The sequence below is a fragment of the Piliocolobus tephrosceles genome, chromosome 1, assembly GCF_002776525.5.
Source record: "Piliocolobus tephrosceles isolate RC106 chromosome 1, ASM277652v3, whole genome shotgun sequence".
Classification (NCBI taxonomy): Eukaryota; Metazoa; Chordata; class Mammalia; order Primates; family Cercopithecidae; genus Piliocolobus; species Piliocolobus tephrosceles.
Window position 1 is genome coordinate 53,056,564 of NC_045434.1, and position 16,973 is coordinate 53,073,536.

Sequence of the window (16,973 nt, forward strand, 5' to 3'; positions counted from 1 at the left end):
TCAGGCGTGTTTCCACTGGGCTTTAGTCACCATTCTAGTTAAGACACTAACTCATCTTTAAGAACAGTTTTTTTTTTTTTTTGTTTTTTTCCCTTGAGTTATCTGTGAAACTTAACATGCCCTCTTGGCTGTGAGCCCAAATGGACTAACATTGGGTCTTATATAATCAAGGCCCTTGAGAGCTAGGATATCTTTGGGTATTTTGTGAAATCTTTTAATAAAAGGGAGAAATATAGCCAGTATTATATGGCTTAATCTTCATTTTGATAATAAATAGTGTTATAGTTCTTGATTTAGGTAAATTGTAATAATCGTTATTTAAATAATATCAGCAAAACAATAACCAGGATATAACTTCTTTTGCTGACTTCTAATGTTAAAAATACTGTAATTTTATTTGTGCAACTGATACCTTTTTCAATAGTTCTGTGACCTTAAATTCATTACAGAAACTCTAAATATCAGATTCTGCAAAGAAAGGATGTAGCAAAGCATGAAGCTAGTGGCTACATACTAAAGGTACTGTTTCTTAGTTAGAATGGTTATTATTATTAGTTTTTTAAAAATTTTCTCATGTTGCTATTTCTGCCTGAAATGCCATTTCTTTTCTGTTTCCTTTTCTCCTGAATCTCTATATTATGAAATCACAACCAATATTTAAAGTGGCTCTCAAATCCATTCAAGATGAAACTTAAACTATTTTTAAAGTCAGAATCATCCCCTCCACTTTGGTTCCCCAGTGTTTGACTTATTGATTAAACTACCTGATGGCCTCTCTAGCTTCCTGGTTGGTTTTATTCATGCCTTAGTTATCTTAATAAATCGTCACACCAAGAAAGCAAGGTTTCCCTCTCAGTGCCTATGACCTTATATTCCTTTAATTAACAAATCTTTGTGAAAGTAAACAATTTCTCAATTCATGTTTGTGCATTTGAGATGAAATCTTGATGAACAGGGCACGGAATTTAATTAGATAAGCTTACGGAGAAACACTATAGTATCCATATTTCACAGGACTTTATTTCAGCAACTCTATTCTCACTCAAAAGTCACCCATGATGGTACATTCAATAAATAAAAGTTATTCTCCCAAAAACTCATTAAAAATTAGAAAAGTGGCCTGATGGAAAAAAATGTCTATTGACTTTTGGCTGGCAAACTCCATCTGGTAGGCCTGGGAAATGCCACCAACTGCCAAATTTCATACCATCTGGGAGTTTCAAAGTATTTATTTAAGAAATATTTTAAAATAACAATGTCACTAAAGATATTCACCATATATGGTTGTCACAGACAAAATTCAATCATCTGGAGAAATAGAAACTAAAATGAAAAATAGGACAAAAATGAATCAATGAACACAAAGCCCTATAGACTCATGCAGACAATAAATCCCACATTTATGCACTAAACTTTAAAAAGAAAAATTAATGGATCTAAGGTTCTCCTCTTTGTCTTTTCCTTTTTTTTTTTCTCTCTGATGGGATGATGTCCATAAAACAATAACTATAAAGTACTACTCTAAGAGTTGTTCATGTGTTAACTCACATAATCTTCACATCAGGTAGGAACCCTTTTGTGTTTCTATCTGTATCCTCTCTTTCCCTAGGAAGAGCTGAGGGTGCATGTCTCAACCCTGACTCTATCTTTTCAGTGTCTTTAGATGAGTGCTGGTCTGTGCCAAGCTGTGAAGAGAGATAAGCCCTATAGGACAAGTCTTGTGGTTGTCCAGTATGGCTCCTGACCAAGGTTCTCAAGGGTGGATTTTAAAAGCCCACTTTTGCCTACACCAAAGTCACATCTTCTTGCCTAATATTTTTAACTCTATCTGCCTGACTTCTTTGGATCTCAATAGTTTCCAATTTGTGTTAGAAATCGAGAGGGTCACGTTACCTCTTCAAACTGCAAAAAACTACTCTATGATTTACCTCCAATTATTAGTTTATAGATAAGGAAACTGAGGCCCAAAGAGACAAAATACTATGTTCAAGGTAACATTCTAGTAGGTGGCAGGGCCTGGGTCACACCACAGCATTAGGTGCTGAAGCTTCTCCTCCCCATTATAATAAAGAGGAAGATAGACCAGTGTAAGGAAATACAGATGACCCAAATAAAATAAATTATTAACAATATCTAGCAATGGATTCGTGTTTTATATATTAAAAATCAACTCTTTTAAAAATAACATTTTATAAATTACTTTTATTTAGCCTTAATGAATAATTACCAACTTTTTACTCTCAGAAAGTTCTGGTCTCCAGGAGATAGATAAATACATAAAGTAAGATTCCTGACTTTAAATACTATAATATAATAGATGAAACAATAAAAATTCACACATTATAAGGATATATGTATTTTTTCTAGGGGTGATAAATTGTGGCTGACTCAACACTTCTAGATTAAGTAGCATTAAGACACTAGTGAATGAATAAATTATGAAGAACATTTAGGACAGTGTTGAGATATCAGGCTAGAGATAGAATTTATGAGGAAAATGTAGTTACAAACTAATGAAAATAGAGTTTAACTTTTGGAACGTTTTTATTTTCCTTAAAAGATATGTATTTTATCTTTGATATAAATCAGTATTTTCACTTTGAATCAAGTTGTGGTTACCTGGATTCTTTTGTTTATTATCCTTTTATGACATATCTTATCAAATAAAAATATACACATATGTAGCTAGAAATATTTGGGGTCTTAATAAGAGTGAGTGAAAATATGATTGAGTGACCCAGTCACTGTATTTGAGTGACTTCTGGAGTTGAAATTAAATAGGACAACATAATTTACATGATGTGCCTCCCATTTCTGTTCTACATAAATGAACATAGAACATTTATGTTATTTTGGACTGAGAAACTGAAAGTATTAGCTAAGCCTGCCACCTAGTGAAAAATCTAGAACTAATACTTATATAATGAAACAATATGTTAATGTCCTTTATATCCATAGACTATTACTTGTATTCAGTTATAATATTATATATTTACAAATTTGGTTGTCTAATAGATTTATTTAGGCTCCTTTGAAACACTAATAACATAAACCTATTTTCGTGTCTTAATATGAGCTAAATACATTTTGCATGTAGAACATTTTAGAATTAAAATGAAATAATAAGTCTCTTTTCCCTGGGCACTAGGAACATAATAGAGCAACACTGTAATTAAAAAAAAAAGATATAGTTTGTTCTATTTAAAACTTTTCTACAATTACTTCATATTCTGACTCAGTGATGTAAATATAATTGTGGAGATGTGTAAAATATCTATGGAAGAGTTCCCTCCCTGCATTAATTTATTCAATAAATATTTTTACTAACCAATATAAAGATGAAAAACATACCATATATTCTATTTCACAGGCTACAGGGGGAACTCTGAAACTAGATGCATTTGTATCATAAAGCAAAACACACAAATATAAGAACATTGGAAAATGTTTATGACATTTTATTCAAAATATTACATAATAAGCTATATGTTATACGACAAATTCTGATTTGCCATGGTAGCTGGAAATAGTGTTTTTAAGTAACAGGGGTATACATTAATAGGTGGTATACAGACACACTTAGATACACATAAAACACTAATTGGAATTTTTGGACTGCAATTGACTATCAACACTAAAATAAGTATAAATGTACGTAATCTTTCATAAATAATTTAAAAATACTTCAGGAAGTCTGAGTTAGTAATAAATGACAGTATGATAAATATTAGGAATCCTCTGAATCCTCAAAAATCTTATCCATGTAAACCATCGCCAATCTAAACATTAAAAGTGGTTTTCACTATAGAAAGGCATCACTCTTATATTTATACATGTTGAGTATTTTAAATTATTTACTTATACTTATGGTTATATTATTTTGAAATCTGTCATTTTCCATATGCAGGTACGTGTTGTTTCCTTAGTAAGATTATGACTACTTGTGCCAATCTAAAGACAATATTCTTTTCTTTTAAAAAACAAAAAATAAATAAACAAAACTTGCCCTTCTATGTTCTTACAGTCGTGGCAATGCAGAAGTCTCTTAACTGGTCTGCTCTTACCCACTCTTTATTGTCCTGAAATGATTCTCTACCTTGCACCTGTAGTTATCTTTTAAACTTCTCTATCCTTCAATGATTTTCTGTTATTCTTAAAATTCAGACCAACTTATGAACATACTTTACAAAGCCATGAAAATATGACTTCTAAATTCCATTTCAGCCTCCTTGCACCAGTCCTCCCCTTGCTCTGCTCCAAGTCCTTGAATAGTCACTATCAGGATCTCAGAGCTTCATATATGCTGCCCCATATGGAATGTGCTCTACCCATCCTTTTGCCCATTTAGTCTCTCTTCACTTTTCAGGTAAAAGATTATCAATTCCTCAGGAAGACATTCTCTGACCCATGGGACTAGAGCAAATATTCTTGTTATCTGGGTCTATAAACAATTCTACATATTTTCTCCAATAATTGCCACAGTTATAATTCTCTAATTAAAAATTTAAATGACCGCCTTAATATCCTCCCTGTTAGACTATTAGCATTCTAAGGCCACTAGCTATGTCCACCTTGTTCATCACTGCCGCCATAGCATCCTGTCTAGTCCTGACACTTACTAGATATCCAATAAACCTAGGGGCCAAGCATGATACATTAACAAATCACAATTGCAGGCATGGCCACAGATCCTGTCCTACTATAGATCTAATGCAGGAGTTGCTCCATTCCAGACAGATGACAATCCATGACTGTTTCAATGTTTCCATTGACGTTGCTCATTATCTTACAAGTGTGGTCAGCTAAAGTTTAGAAAACAACAGCAAAAACAGCAACCAAAAATCTTTGTATTAAAACAAAATCAACCCAAGGGAACTTCTCATCTAGGTCACACCTGGACTTTTACCATACAAATTCTCTACCCATTCTGCCCTAAATATTATTCTGTGTACTCTCCAAAGAGATGATTTTTGCTTTTTTGTTTTGTTTTGTTTTGTTTTGTTTTGTTTTTTTCCCCCAGCTCCTAAAGTTCTCTTGTCTTTCTTGGCACTCCGGTCACAAGCCTGAATCCGTCATTGTTTTTCTAGATGGGCTAGGATGAGACACTAAATTTCACTAAATGTTTATTTCTTTCTCAGTAAAATTAAAGTAATGACAGATGCCAGTGACATGCCAAACAGCCACCAAGAAGGATATTTTGGTAGATCAATTTGACATAGACTTTTTACTGTGATTGTTTCTAATCCAAAGCACATTTTGATTTGCGAGTTTAAACTTTGTTTAGATATTAGTACTTGTTCATACAAACATGAAAACATGCAATGTTTTCCAATTGTAATGATTGTCTTGTTATCTTTAGAAGGGTAAATTTCAATTTGAAATTGAGGACTTGCTTTTCTTTCACTTTTGAGGAGCTCTTTATACTGCGATGGCTTACTTGAGTGTCTTCTCTTAGATGTGTAAATAAAAATTCTTTTTTGGAGAGAGGTACAACAGGATCTAACCCCAGGAAGATCTTATCTCCTTATTGTCTTTTGTATGCAGAAATGGCAACGGCATCTGGGGAGGTAACGAGCCAATTGCTTAGGATTCAAGGAGTCTTTTCTGAGTAAAGGAGTAGAGATACACTACTCCTCTAGAGAACATGGAACCTCTGGAGTAGAGGTAGTCCCAGAGAAAGTTTGCTGCTTTAAAAGCCTACTAAGAGCGCCCCCTCCCTGAGGAAAAAAAAAATAATAAATTAAAATAAAGAAACAATAAAACTCATCATGAGAGAAAGAACAAATCAGGGTAAGTGATAAATAAAAGGCTTTTCTAGGTCGTTCTAGCACTCTCATAATGTATGAAATTTACTTTTCTAAACACTTCAAAATAAACAATGTGATAGATGGATGCATCGGTTTAAGTTAAACACCAGGTGCAGCTGGCATTCTATTTCATCATCTAAGGTGGCCAACTTTGGTTTTTAATCTGAATGTTCACACAACATTACTTCTGTTATCTGTGCTTCTATCAATGTCATAGGCCTTACCAATCAACGAATTAGAAATTAGCTCTCAATTGAGAGTATGAATGGTGTTCTCTAAGATATAAGGATTGGCTGAAATATTCTAAAGATACTATACCCGCATGAGTAATTAATGTATAAGAATTTAGTTCTCTTAGGGATGGGGCCCAAAGCTTTAATCCTAAATACTCTGATATCCAGCCATTGTGATTGGATTTCTAGTTGTTTGATGCTTACTGATGAGGGTAACTGGATCCTACCTCTGGAATGTTGTCATCTGCCTCTAAGGAATTTCATGCAAGGTGGTGGGTAGAGAACCTAAAAGGAGAGAAAACTGGGAGTAGGAGGAAGAGAGAAAAGGGAGAGAGCTGAGATCAGTGTCAGTGTGTAGCAGATGATCAGTAATTATCCTTTGAGTGTTTTGGTGCAGCAGTGATTATCATGATTGATCACAGACTTGAATCTGGGTAAGGAAGGGAAAAAGCCCTCAGATGATAAGGGTAAGTAAAATGGTAGTAGGATCAGTGGATGACAGGTTCCAGTGTGGTCAAAGGACTATTAAGAGTTGGGGCTATTAGAAGAAATTAGATAGAAAATAAGTAGCACTACTCAGAGTGTTGAATGCTAGAAACTGAGAATGTGGAGGGTAAAATTATTCATTGTTCAAGGTTTAGGCTATGACCATGAGAATGGGTGGTAAAGGACAGATATTCAAAGGATTATCTATGTAAGATTGTTGAAATCATCAATAATTATGATAATCAGGGTTGCCAAAAGTCATAGTAAATCAGGAACTAAAATCTCCAAGGAATGCATAAAAGTGATCTGGAGGACAATAATTAACTACATCTATAAAATGCAACTCCCAAGTCTGCATAATTTTGGTCATTTATCTGCATAAGTGATACTTCTTGTATCATAGAAATCTATAAATGTCTGTCTTACCTTTTTATAACGTCAAACTAGCCTAGCTTAGCACACACAGATTAGTAGCTTAACATACAACACACAAAAAAGTTTTATATGATTTTTTTCCTAAAAAATACTGTCATATACTTGGAGAAATAATAGTAATGCCATGATAGGGCATAAGAAAGGAGAGAACAGAGGTAATTTATTTGCAATTTGTATTTTTAATAGTTCTTTTGAAAAATTCTGCTCAAAACTATTCAGTCAAGATCACTATATATACCATAAAAACTATATAATTTTTAAAATGTACTGCTGAAGACAGATAAGCCTAATAGTCAAGGTATCCAAAGTTACTAATTAGTTCATTCATCCATCCATTCATTCATTCAACAAGTGATAATCACATCTTCAGCTAGGTACTCAGAGAGGCATAGCCTTTGCACAACTAGTTGCCACGTGTGTATCTGTCCATAATTACTATAGTGAGTTAATTTTTTTTTTTAATTACTAATTACAGCCTTTGAACCTCTCAGTAAGACGGGGATTTATTATTATCTTGGAATCAAAATAATTCATCCAGAGAATATATAATGAAAGTTAAATCAATAGAAACATCACCATAATAGAAATAAAATTCACGGTAAATTGGAAGTTTAAATAACATGTTTAATTAAAAAGACCTAGGATCTTCTTTTATATAATTAGCTTTTGCCAAGCATGGAATCAAAAAGTATGATTTTTACCCTACTCACTGGCTATGAATCTCATCCTTGAATTAATTTTCTACCCTGTAATTTTCTTTTATATTCTCTAGAGAAAAAAATGCTTATATATCTGTAATATTTTAAACGAGTTCTATATAGTGTATTTTAAAAATGTGCTGTTTAATACAGCTCATTAGTTAACTAGTTAGCTATATTCTAAGTGAACTGCTGCATTATAATAACTTTAAAGTGTATATTTCTTCTTCTGGAACAAGAGGTTCTTATGCAAATTCAGTGTAGATTTTCCAGCTGCTATGACAGATTCTTTAAATAACTGATCTCTAATCTTTACATTAACACTGCAAAGTGGGTTATTTTCTGCAGCATTTTACAGATGAGGAAAACTGAATCTTAATGAGGTTAGGAAGGTCACAAAGTCAGTGACTGTCAGCTGGAGCCTCTAGGATATATGTTGTACCAGATAAAGTTTGCTGCTATATAGTCCAAGGTCAGTGGCTTTTCCACTCTGCCACATGGAAGTGATAATTATACTGCTAGTAATATTAATAGCTAATATTTATTAAGTAATTAAAAATAACCAGGCATGTGCTAAATAAAGTATTGCATATTTCTAAATCTTTAATAATATTGTGATTAATATATTGAGAGGTAGAGAAGAAAAGTAATTTGCCTAAAATCATAGTAAAAATAGGCAACTTAACACAGACACACATCTAGGCTCTCTCCTTTGAATTTTGAACTCAAACTAGAAAGCGAAATAATTAACCTCAATATACGCTTTGCTACAATATGAAAGTGGAGGGAACATGGATGATGAGAAAGTTGATACTGTTTCATTTACCTCTGTAATTTGGTAGCTCACATATTTCCTTCAGGCTTTGCCGAAAGTCATACAACTTATAAAAATGGTCTTTTTGATATTTAAATTTTCATATGATTTTAGGGAGAATTGTTCCAAGTGAAACTGATGACATGAATGACAGATGAGTTTGACTTTAGTTATGGCACAGATCTTTCTCTGGTCGGGATTGTTTACTCTTACCCAAAGATAACCATATTGGGGATTCATATCCCCATTAAATTAAATTCAATGAATTAAATTCAATGGGTACATTTAATTAATAAAAGACAGGAAAATAGTGAAAATGATGTCATGAACTTGCTCTTAACATGACTAAATTACCTGTTCCCAGCTGCGCAGTCTTTCAGTCTTAGTTATTCAGTATGTAAATGTAAATATTTGGTCACTGCTAGGCATAATGCCAATATGAGAACATGGGCTGCTTGTCAAAACTCATGACTACTAGTACACATGATTTTCAAGAATTTGCTACTGTTAAACTATCTGAGAAAACAGATATATCATTCAATTTATTTTATGAGAAGCATTACTGATCTGGTGCTAAAAATTTAACTGTATGCAGTGCCAGTCATACTTGATGTACTCAATAAACATTTACTTTATGAAAAGAAAATGAATAAATGAACATAAAGTCAATGTGTCTCATGTTCATTCCTCACACAGAGTCAGTGTCAAATATTTTACCAATGTTTAGCACAAAGTAAGTGGCAGGGTTGGATGATTCAGCCACTTACCTGAAAAGTGTCTGCACATTCACAATGGTTTTGGCATCTGCCATGTAGTCTTCCTCGGCACTCATGGTGCTCTCTTTATCCACAACCACCATATTAGCAGCAAAGGTCACTCCACACCTGAGTAAGTCATCTAGGCTTTGATAAAAATCAACAGAGAGAAACAAACATTGAATAAATCACAAGGTTATAATCAGTGCTAAAGTCTAGCACTATCCCCTGTGCTTACATAAGTTGCCTTTAGAGGTGGCTTTTACAGTGTGCACAGGTAGCTATTAATGGGAATTATGACACAATATTATCTACTAATATGAAATAATTTTTATATTGGGTACTTTACACATCATTAGATCTCAACTGTTTCAAAACGTGTGTTAAAATGTTTTCTTTAATAATTTTATTAATGATATACATGAAATATGGAATACATCCGTTTTGCAATAAAATAGAGCATGTTAGAAATTTCTTTTTACAGTTACATACTACTTCAAAGACACGACATTTACATTTTTTTACATCTAAAGTAATTTTGGCAAGAGAGAAATAAATAAGTGTTATGTTAATTTAGATGGTAAGTCTAATGAAAAAATACAAAACTATGAAATGTTTATTTTTAAATGTTTATTAATCCTTTATGTAAGACCTATGTGTTATACATTGGTTCTACACAACCAAGAGAATGTAAAATATACAAATTCTGTTGTATGCAAGGCTACTGTTTAGCCAGCCTAAGTTTCTGAGCAAGTGTTTGAGTAACCTGATTTCTTTGGCTGGGTGAAGTAATTGCTAAAGTAGGAAACACATACCTGTGAGCTAAAATAGAGTCAGTCTTCTTTCCTATCACTGACCAAAAAAAAAAAAAAAAAAAATCTTACCTATCATTCTCCCAATGAATTAAAAGAAAATGTTTACCGTTAAAGCTGAAACAGGGAACCATTATTCTCATTGCCTCTGCTTCATGCAAACTAGAAAAGTAGAACTGAATTGGATAATGGAGACTACACTTGAATGAGTACAAGAATGTTCTAGGTACAGAGTTGATTGAAGACAGATAAGAAAAGATAGGTTAATTGATTTCCGTATCTTCTGATTTATAATAGGATGTTTAAAGCTTAAAGAGCAGTAGTTTCTCTTAGGTTTTAAAATTGAAGAGTGAAGTCCCTGAGGATCTTTTCCAAGTGCATGATTGGTTGAGTTAGCCATGTCACGTTAGAGGGAATTATTTTCCTTTTATGGGAAGGCGGGAGGCAGGATTTCTTACTCTGTTATTAGGCGAGAGGGTATTACCAAAGCCTTGAGTCCAAGATCCCCAGGAGTAGTCCAGAAAAAATATTTCGCTTGAATCAGGAACAATGGTCTGTGGCAGAGATTTTATGGCTAAAACTGTGGAAACAGAATGTTATTCCAAATAAATTTCCTATGATAAGAGGGGCCAGGACCATAACATCCAACCACTATGATGACCTTCAAGTTTAAATGCCTAGGGATACTTGGGTCTTTCTTTTATTCAGGAAATGTATCATAATTTTTCTTAATTTATTAAATACATTAAAAAAGAAAGAGTTAGATGGGAAATGAATGTGGTATGGCCCTTATGGACCATCAAAATGATGCTTAAGTCATATGTTTTCACATCACCTTATTATAATTTTACATTACTTTCTCATATTTCAGTTTTCACAATCTTTTTTTTCATTAATAAATATCTCCATTATAATTACCTATATAGGAAAAGGAAAGGATAGGGCAGTCGAGGATAAGAGTGACTGGATAAGTATATATGCATAGAAGTGAAGATAGGAAAGATGAATATTGAATCATCAATAATTCAATGACGTTGAAGTGAACACTTGACCAAAAGTTCACTTTGAGAGTACCCGTGCTACATAGCTAACTGTTACCTATACCCACATGTATCGATTAATTCCAGTCTCAAAAATACTGGCTGTTACAGTTTACTCATAACCTTGGCAAATTATCATTAATTATGAATTTAAATCTATATAGAAAATAAATAAATTTGGAATAATATTTCTGAACCATGTAGAAGCTTTTTCATTTTTTAAGTTTTAAGATTATATTATTCTTTTTCTACTTACTACTGCACTTTTTTTTTTTTTTTTAAGTAGGCTGCCAACTTATTCTTATAACTCCTGTCCATCACAATTTGTGCAAGGCCATTGCCTTATTTTTTCCTCAGCATGGATGCTTTACACAGTGTGGCCAGCAGATGGCAGCACAAGAAAGTCAATCTAGACAGAAAACAAGTTACAGGAATAATTGGCAAAGCCTCCCTTTCTATCCCTCTCTAAGATCCCTTTTTGCAAGGACTAGAATGTGAAATGTGTAAGTGTAAAGAAGTGTTCATGAATGTGTTTTAATTCATTCAAAGAGGTATTTTTAAAGAAAGATTTCAAACACAAGCAAAAGAGGAGAACTGTAAGATGAACATAACAGTCCCCAATAATTAGCTGTTTGTAGCCAATTCTGTCTTATTTCTGTCCCTAGTAATTTGATCCTCTCAATTATTTATTCTCTCATCATAAATACTTTTACGGAGGAAGAATCCACTTCATAGTTTACATCAGAAAAGATAGATGGGACATTTATTCTTTAGCTTTTAGATATACTGTTTTTCTAACAAATTTTAACAGAACACTATCATCTCAAAAGATTTCAAAAAAGATGACTGGTTATAAAACATGTGTAGAATTTAAATAGTAATTTTAGTACATCTAATTACAGTTTATTTACTTGGTTAGTATTATCATACCTGATGATGTAAATTATATTAATGTAGAACGGAGGCTAAACATATTTTAGACTAGTTAACCTTTAACGTATCCACAGCACTGAATACGTTCAAAGTTATAAAACTTTGTTTTCTTCAACATCTACAGGATAAAATGTAAGCATTAATGTTCTCAGCTGGTAAATTTTAGCATTTTATTTTGAAGGCTCTGGCTGACATTATTTAGAAGTGGAAAAGTAACATATTATTTCAAGTATATTAGCTTTTTGATCTTTTATTTTTATATATATTTTTAATGTCACCATGACACATGTATAAGAATTTGTATTTAACTACTAATGTGTTAAACACATATGACCTTTTAATTAACAAATATTTTAGAAATTATAAACTCTGACATGTGACCAAAGCAAACCCTAAAGGAATTGCTCTAATTTATACATCTAAGTTAAAATGAGCATTTCTAAATTATTTCAGTTTCCAGAAGTTATCGTAATGCTATCAATGCATCACAATATTGCAACTTTAGTTTTCTCTACCACTATGTCAATAGTAATAACGTTGTTATAGATGACACAAAACTAAAAATAGCATTAGAAACTGAGCAAAACTGACAAAATTGACATGCAGCAAGATTTGTTTTAATTCAACAATAGATTACTGCTTAGAAAGTTTAATACAAGATGTATAACACGAGAACATAAGCTCTACATGCAAAATATATCATATTTGCAATACTGACACGGCAAATTACATTCATCATGCAGTAACAAGGCACAGCACATGACAAACCACAGGACACTACACTAGTTAGTGTGCCAAAGATTTTGTCACCTACTTGTCAATAGAGCCCACCATGTAGTAAACCATTGGAAACCAACAGATTGCATCCAGAAAATGCATATCTGGCCTAAGTAGTAGATGGGTTACAAAATGAAACACAATGTCACAACAGTGGCAGCACTTCTAGGGAAAGGAAGTAAGTTGACTTAGTTTGTATTTCCAAAACTCAACACTGCTGACAAAATTAATTTTAGTGCTTTTTTTCTTAACATTAACTAGAAAATGTCATTTGCACTTGTTATGAATCATAAAATGCCTCAGAATTATAAAAACAAGTTGTATTTCAGCTTTCTAAATCAGAAACATTATGGCATAATTCTACAAAAATACAGAATTGATATTCTTAATTATGACTAAGAAATCTTATATGCAAATTTAAAAGTTATCCATGCAGAGGAGGCCTTGTAAAATAAAAAACTAATGCATTTTTTTAGATGATTTAAAGCAATGGGTACTAATGCCTACTAGTGAGCAATTATTAAGCATGTCTATTAAGAACCACTTTCTCTAAGGGAAGATGTATAATCACAACATGCCCTATATAATATATCAGTATGTCAAATAAATATAGTATATATGCTCATGCAAAATACGTATTATATAAAATCATAATGAAAGTAATGCATTTTTTAATTAGTATACTCAATATATATTATTGAGGAAACATTTATGACTGAAATCTTTACTTATATACATATTTGAGGAAAGAACCATAAACCAGAAAGCTTCCTTAGAAATTGCTTAATCTATTGTATTCATTTTACAAAGTTATTAATTCCTTCAGGTATCTATTGACTCAGCATATATGTATCCAAAAATTTGATTTAATAGAGATTTTAATACATTCAGGCTTCTGCAAAAGAATATCCTGTTAACTTATAAGAAATACAGAATTTTAAAAATTCATATAAAAATCATACAATTCTATTACATATTTTAATCTGTAAAAAACAAACAATACGTTATATTTAGGAGGCAGAATTGAGGAACATTTCATAGAGATGATATTTAATTTGAATGTTAAAGGATTAGTAGGAGTTTGTCCAGCGTAAAAGGAGAGGAAAATACTAGGCCAAGAAAACTATAGTACCTACAAGCCTCCCTGACTAGATGAACTTTTTTTCTCTCCCTGACTTATTTCTCTCCTGTTAGTCATCCTTCCAGCTCTTTACAGTCTGAAGAAAAAGAATGCTCAATACAGCAAAACATTAAAAAAAAAAAAAACTTGTAAAGAATACCATTATTTTAATTTCAATTAAATTTCTCCTATCATTAATTTTCTTGGTAGTCATTAAAATGACCCAATATTATTACATCTTACAAATGTACCATACTTCATTCTTAAAATCCTTATTTATTTTGTAAGTTATTTTCACTTTTTGCTGTGAAATACTGCCGTTATCAGTTCTTTGCAGTACCTTGCTATTGTATTTAACACGGGTGTTCACATCTTCTGAAGACTTTCTTTTCCTTTTTTTTTTAAGCATTGATATTTTATCATTATCCCAAAACATTTATAGAAGAGATATTAGTGGATCACAGCCTATAATAGTTTTAAAGATCCTGATATATGTTTTTAACAAATATTATAACCAAATATACACTCCAGTAGCAGTCTCTGATAGTGCCTTACGGTAGAGATTTCTAGTTATACTCTTTCTAGGCACTGTCCTGCTTCTTAAAATTAGCAGGGCTATTTTAATTGCTGATTCAAAACCCTCCACATCTCTCTCACCCTGTCTTGTAATTGGAGAAGCACATAGGAGGATGCAGGTACCACAAGAGTGGGGCAACACTGAGCTGTTGTGGTGATCTGAAAAATCCCTTCGCCTGTGTCTTGAGGTCACTGTGGACAAAGTAAGTCTTGATTTTATGCCAACCCTTCTACTAGAGTTAAAAATGAAGATAAGGCCTTTCTATTTTGTTGCTTTGTCTAGCAGAGAATATAAAGCTAACTGGCCATCAAATTTAATCATTGTTATGCTTTAAGAGACTCATGAATTTCAGTCACATGCAATTTTACCACAAATATGTACTTACAATGGGCAAGCAATGTTCCAAGTCCTTGGAAATTGCTTTAACATCTGTATTGTGGTAGCATGGTTCATCCTTACATGAATTAGGGCAGCTATGTTACAAGGTAAATGAAGTCACCTGAACCATGCTAAATATATAATCCTGATGAAAGATATCTAAGGTAAGTGGTCTACTATGCTGTATTTTTTGCAAAATTTAATTTTGTATAACAGATAGATTCATCTACTACAGCTATTGAAAAAAGGTGGCTTAAAAGGAAATCTGAAACAAAGAATAAATAAATTCTGCATTTACATGTATTATGCCAGCTCACCTAAATACATTGTCAACAGTTTTCATGGCACCGACCTGCTTAGTAATTGAATAACATAAATGATATCATAGGCTCATAATAAAACAATTTTTTAATCATTAGGAGGCAGCTAATTGGCAAGCACAACCTTTACATTGGGAAGCATTATTATTGAAAAACATTAAACAAAAACATAAAATATTCCTAAAACTAGATGTCCTTTTCCTACATTATGTCCTCAAAGTACCGATGAAGAGTTTTATATTTAAAAATATTATGCAGTAGATTAAAATGTATGCATTTTAAAAAATCTGACTGCTAAACAGAGAAGGCTTATTTACGTTAGGAATTACATTAAGGAGAAGTGGTGACAATGATTGACAGATTTAAGTATATAACTCACTACAAACAGATTAATAAGAAGTAAATGTCAAAACATTGTTACTTATACAAAATTTGTAGACCAAGGTTGCTTAATATATAAAGAAATATTTTATAATCAATTAAAAACGTAAACATGACAAAAAAAATAGATTCAGGGAGGAATAAATATATATGAACCGAAACAAAGCAAAACAACACAGGCTGAAACTAACTGGTAATAAACAAAATAAAAATTCAACAAACACAAAAAGTAACTGATGTTAGTAAACAAGAAAAATGAGCACATTCATTAATGAGTCTTAACTGCAATTCACCACAAAAGATGACCACTTATGAGCCAAAAGCCTCATATTCTTAAAGAAATTCTCATAGTAAAAGTTGTCATTCAAATATTAGTCAGTGACTGTTAGGAAGTAAAAAAGGTTTGCAAATTTGTATGAATTTGTAAAATTCAAGACCATTATTTTGTTCCCATTTAACTAATAACAATAAAAATTTAATATCTTTATTTCAAGTTCAAGAAATGAATATAGTATGCTTTTATGAGCACAGTTTATTTTAACATTTCCTAATTCTACTTTTAAGTAGTTTATTCCTTGCTAGACAATATGAAAGTAGTTTAATTTTAACTACTTAAATAAGTGTGCTTTTTCATTAATTGGGTTTCCATATAAATCCTTCTATCAGCTTGAATAGTAAGAGTATTATTTTCTTGATTGACAGAAGAAAACAATGATGTTTCTCATCTTCCTTTTATGAATCAGATATTGCATTAGGATTTTATATACATTATCTACCTCATCTCACAATAGCTTTTAAAGATAAATGTTTTAACCATTTTACAAATCAGAAAAATATGGCTTAAAAAGACTCAGTAACATTTAACAGACCTATCAAGAGAATAAATTTAGAACTTATCTCAGATCTGAATGAGTCTAAAGTTTGAATTTTAAAAATAAGAACACTGACATCAGACATTTTATCATTACTTTTAAAATAGGCTGAAGTTTACTTGGCACCATATGTGGAAAGAAGATTGATTTAATAAATGGACAGTGTGAACAAGACTTTGATAAATATTAAGAGCAAAAGCCTGGATCTTTCACTTCATCCTTATGTAGCTTTGGATAATATATTCTAGCTTTTGACTTGCTTTTCTGTCTTTCACATGAGATGATGTTAAAAATGACTAGATGACCTTTAAGGTTGGGGTGGTAATCAAAATATTTAAAATCAGTATGGCACAACAGACCAAACAGAACAGATGGCCAACCGATCAGAACTGACACCAGCTCTAATGAACCAGTACCAACTGAAAGATGTTTTCAATATGACTGAGTTTTATTTAATCACATTTGAGATCTAGAAAGCTTTATATTTGAAAACATTGTGAACATTTATTTTGGCATATTATGTGTATGAATATTA

The 16,973-nt window shown here is 32.0% G+C and overlaps 1 protein-coding gene across 3 annotated transcripts in view; it reads right to left on the reverse strand.

The window, feature by feature from the left end:
- Positions 1 to 16,973, reverse strand: part of KCNT2 (potassium sodium-activated channel subfamily T member 2) — a 281,008-nt gene that overhangs the window by 91,900 nt on the left and 172,135 nt on the right. For 2 of the 3 annotated variants that reach the window (XM_031934298.1, XM_031934293.1), the window contains one exon: positions 9,241 to 9,375. In XM_031934298.1, the coding sequence (XP_031790158.1) occupies positions 9,241 to 9,375 (135 nt within the window). Of the gene's footprint in view, positions 1 to 9,240; positions 9,376 to 12,827; positions 12,900 to 16,973 lie in introns of all 3 variants that reach the window. The other variant, XM_031934287.1, reaches the window with a different exon arrangement.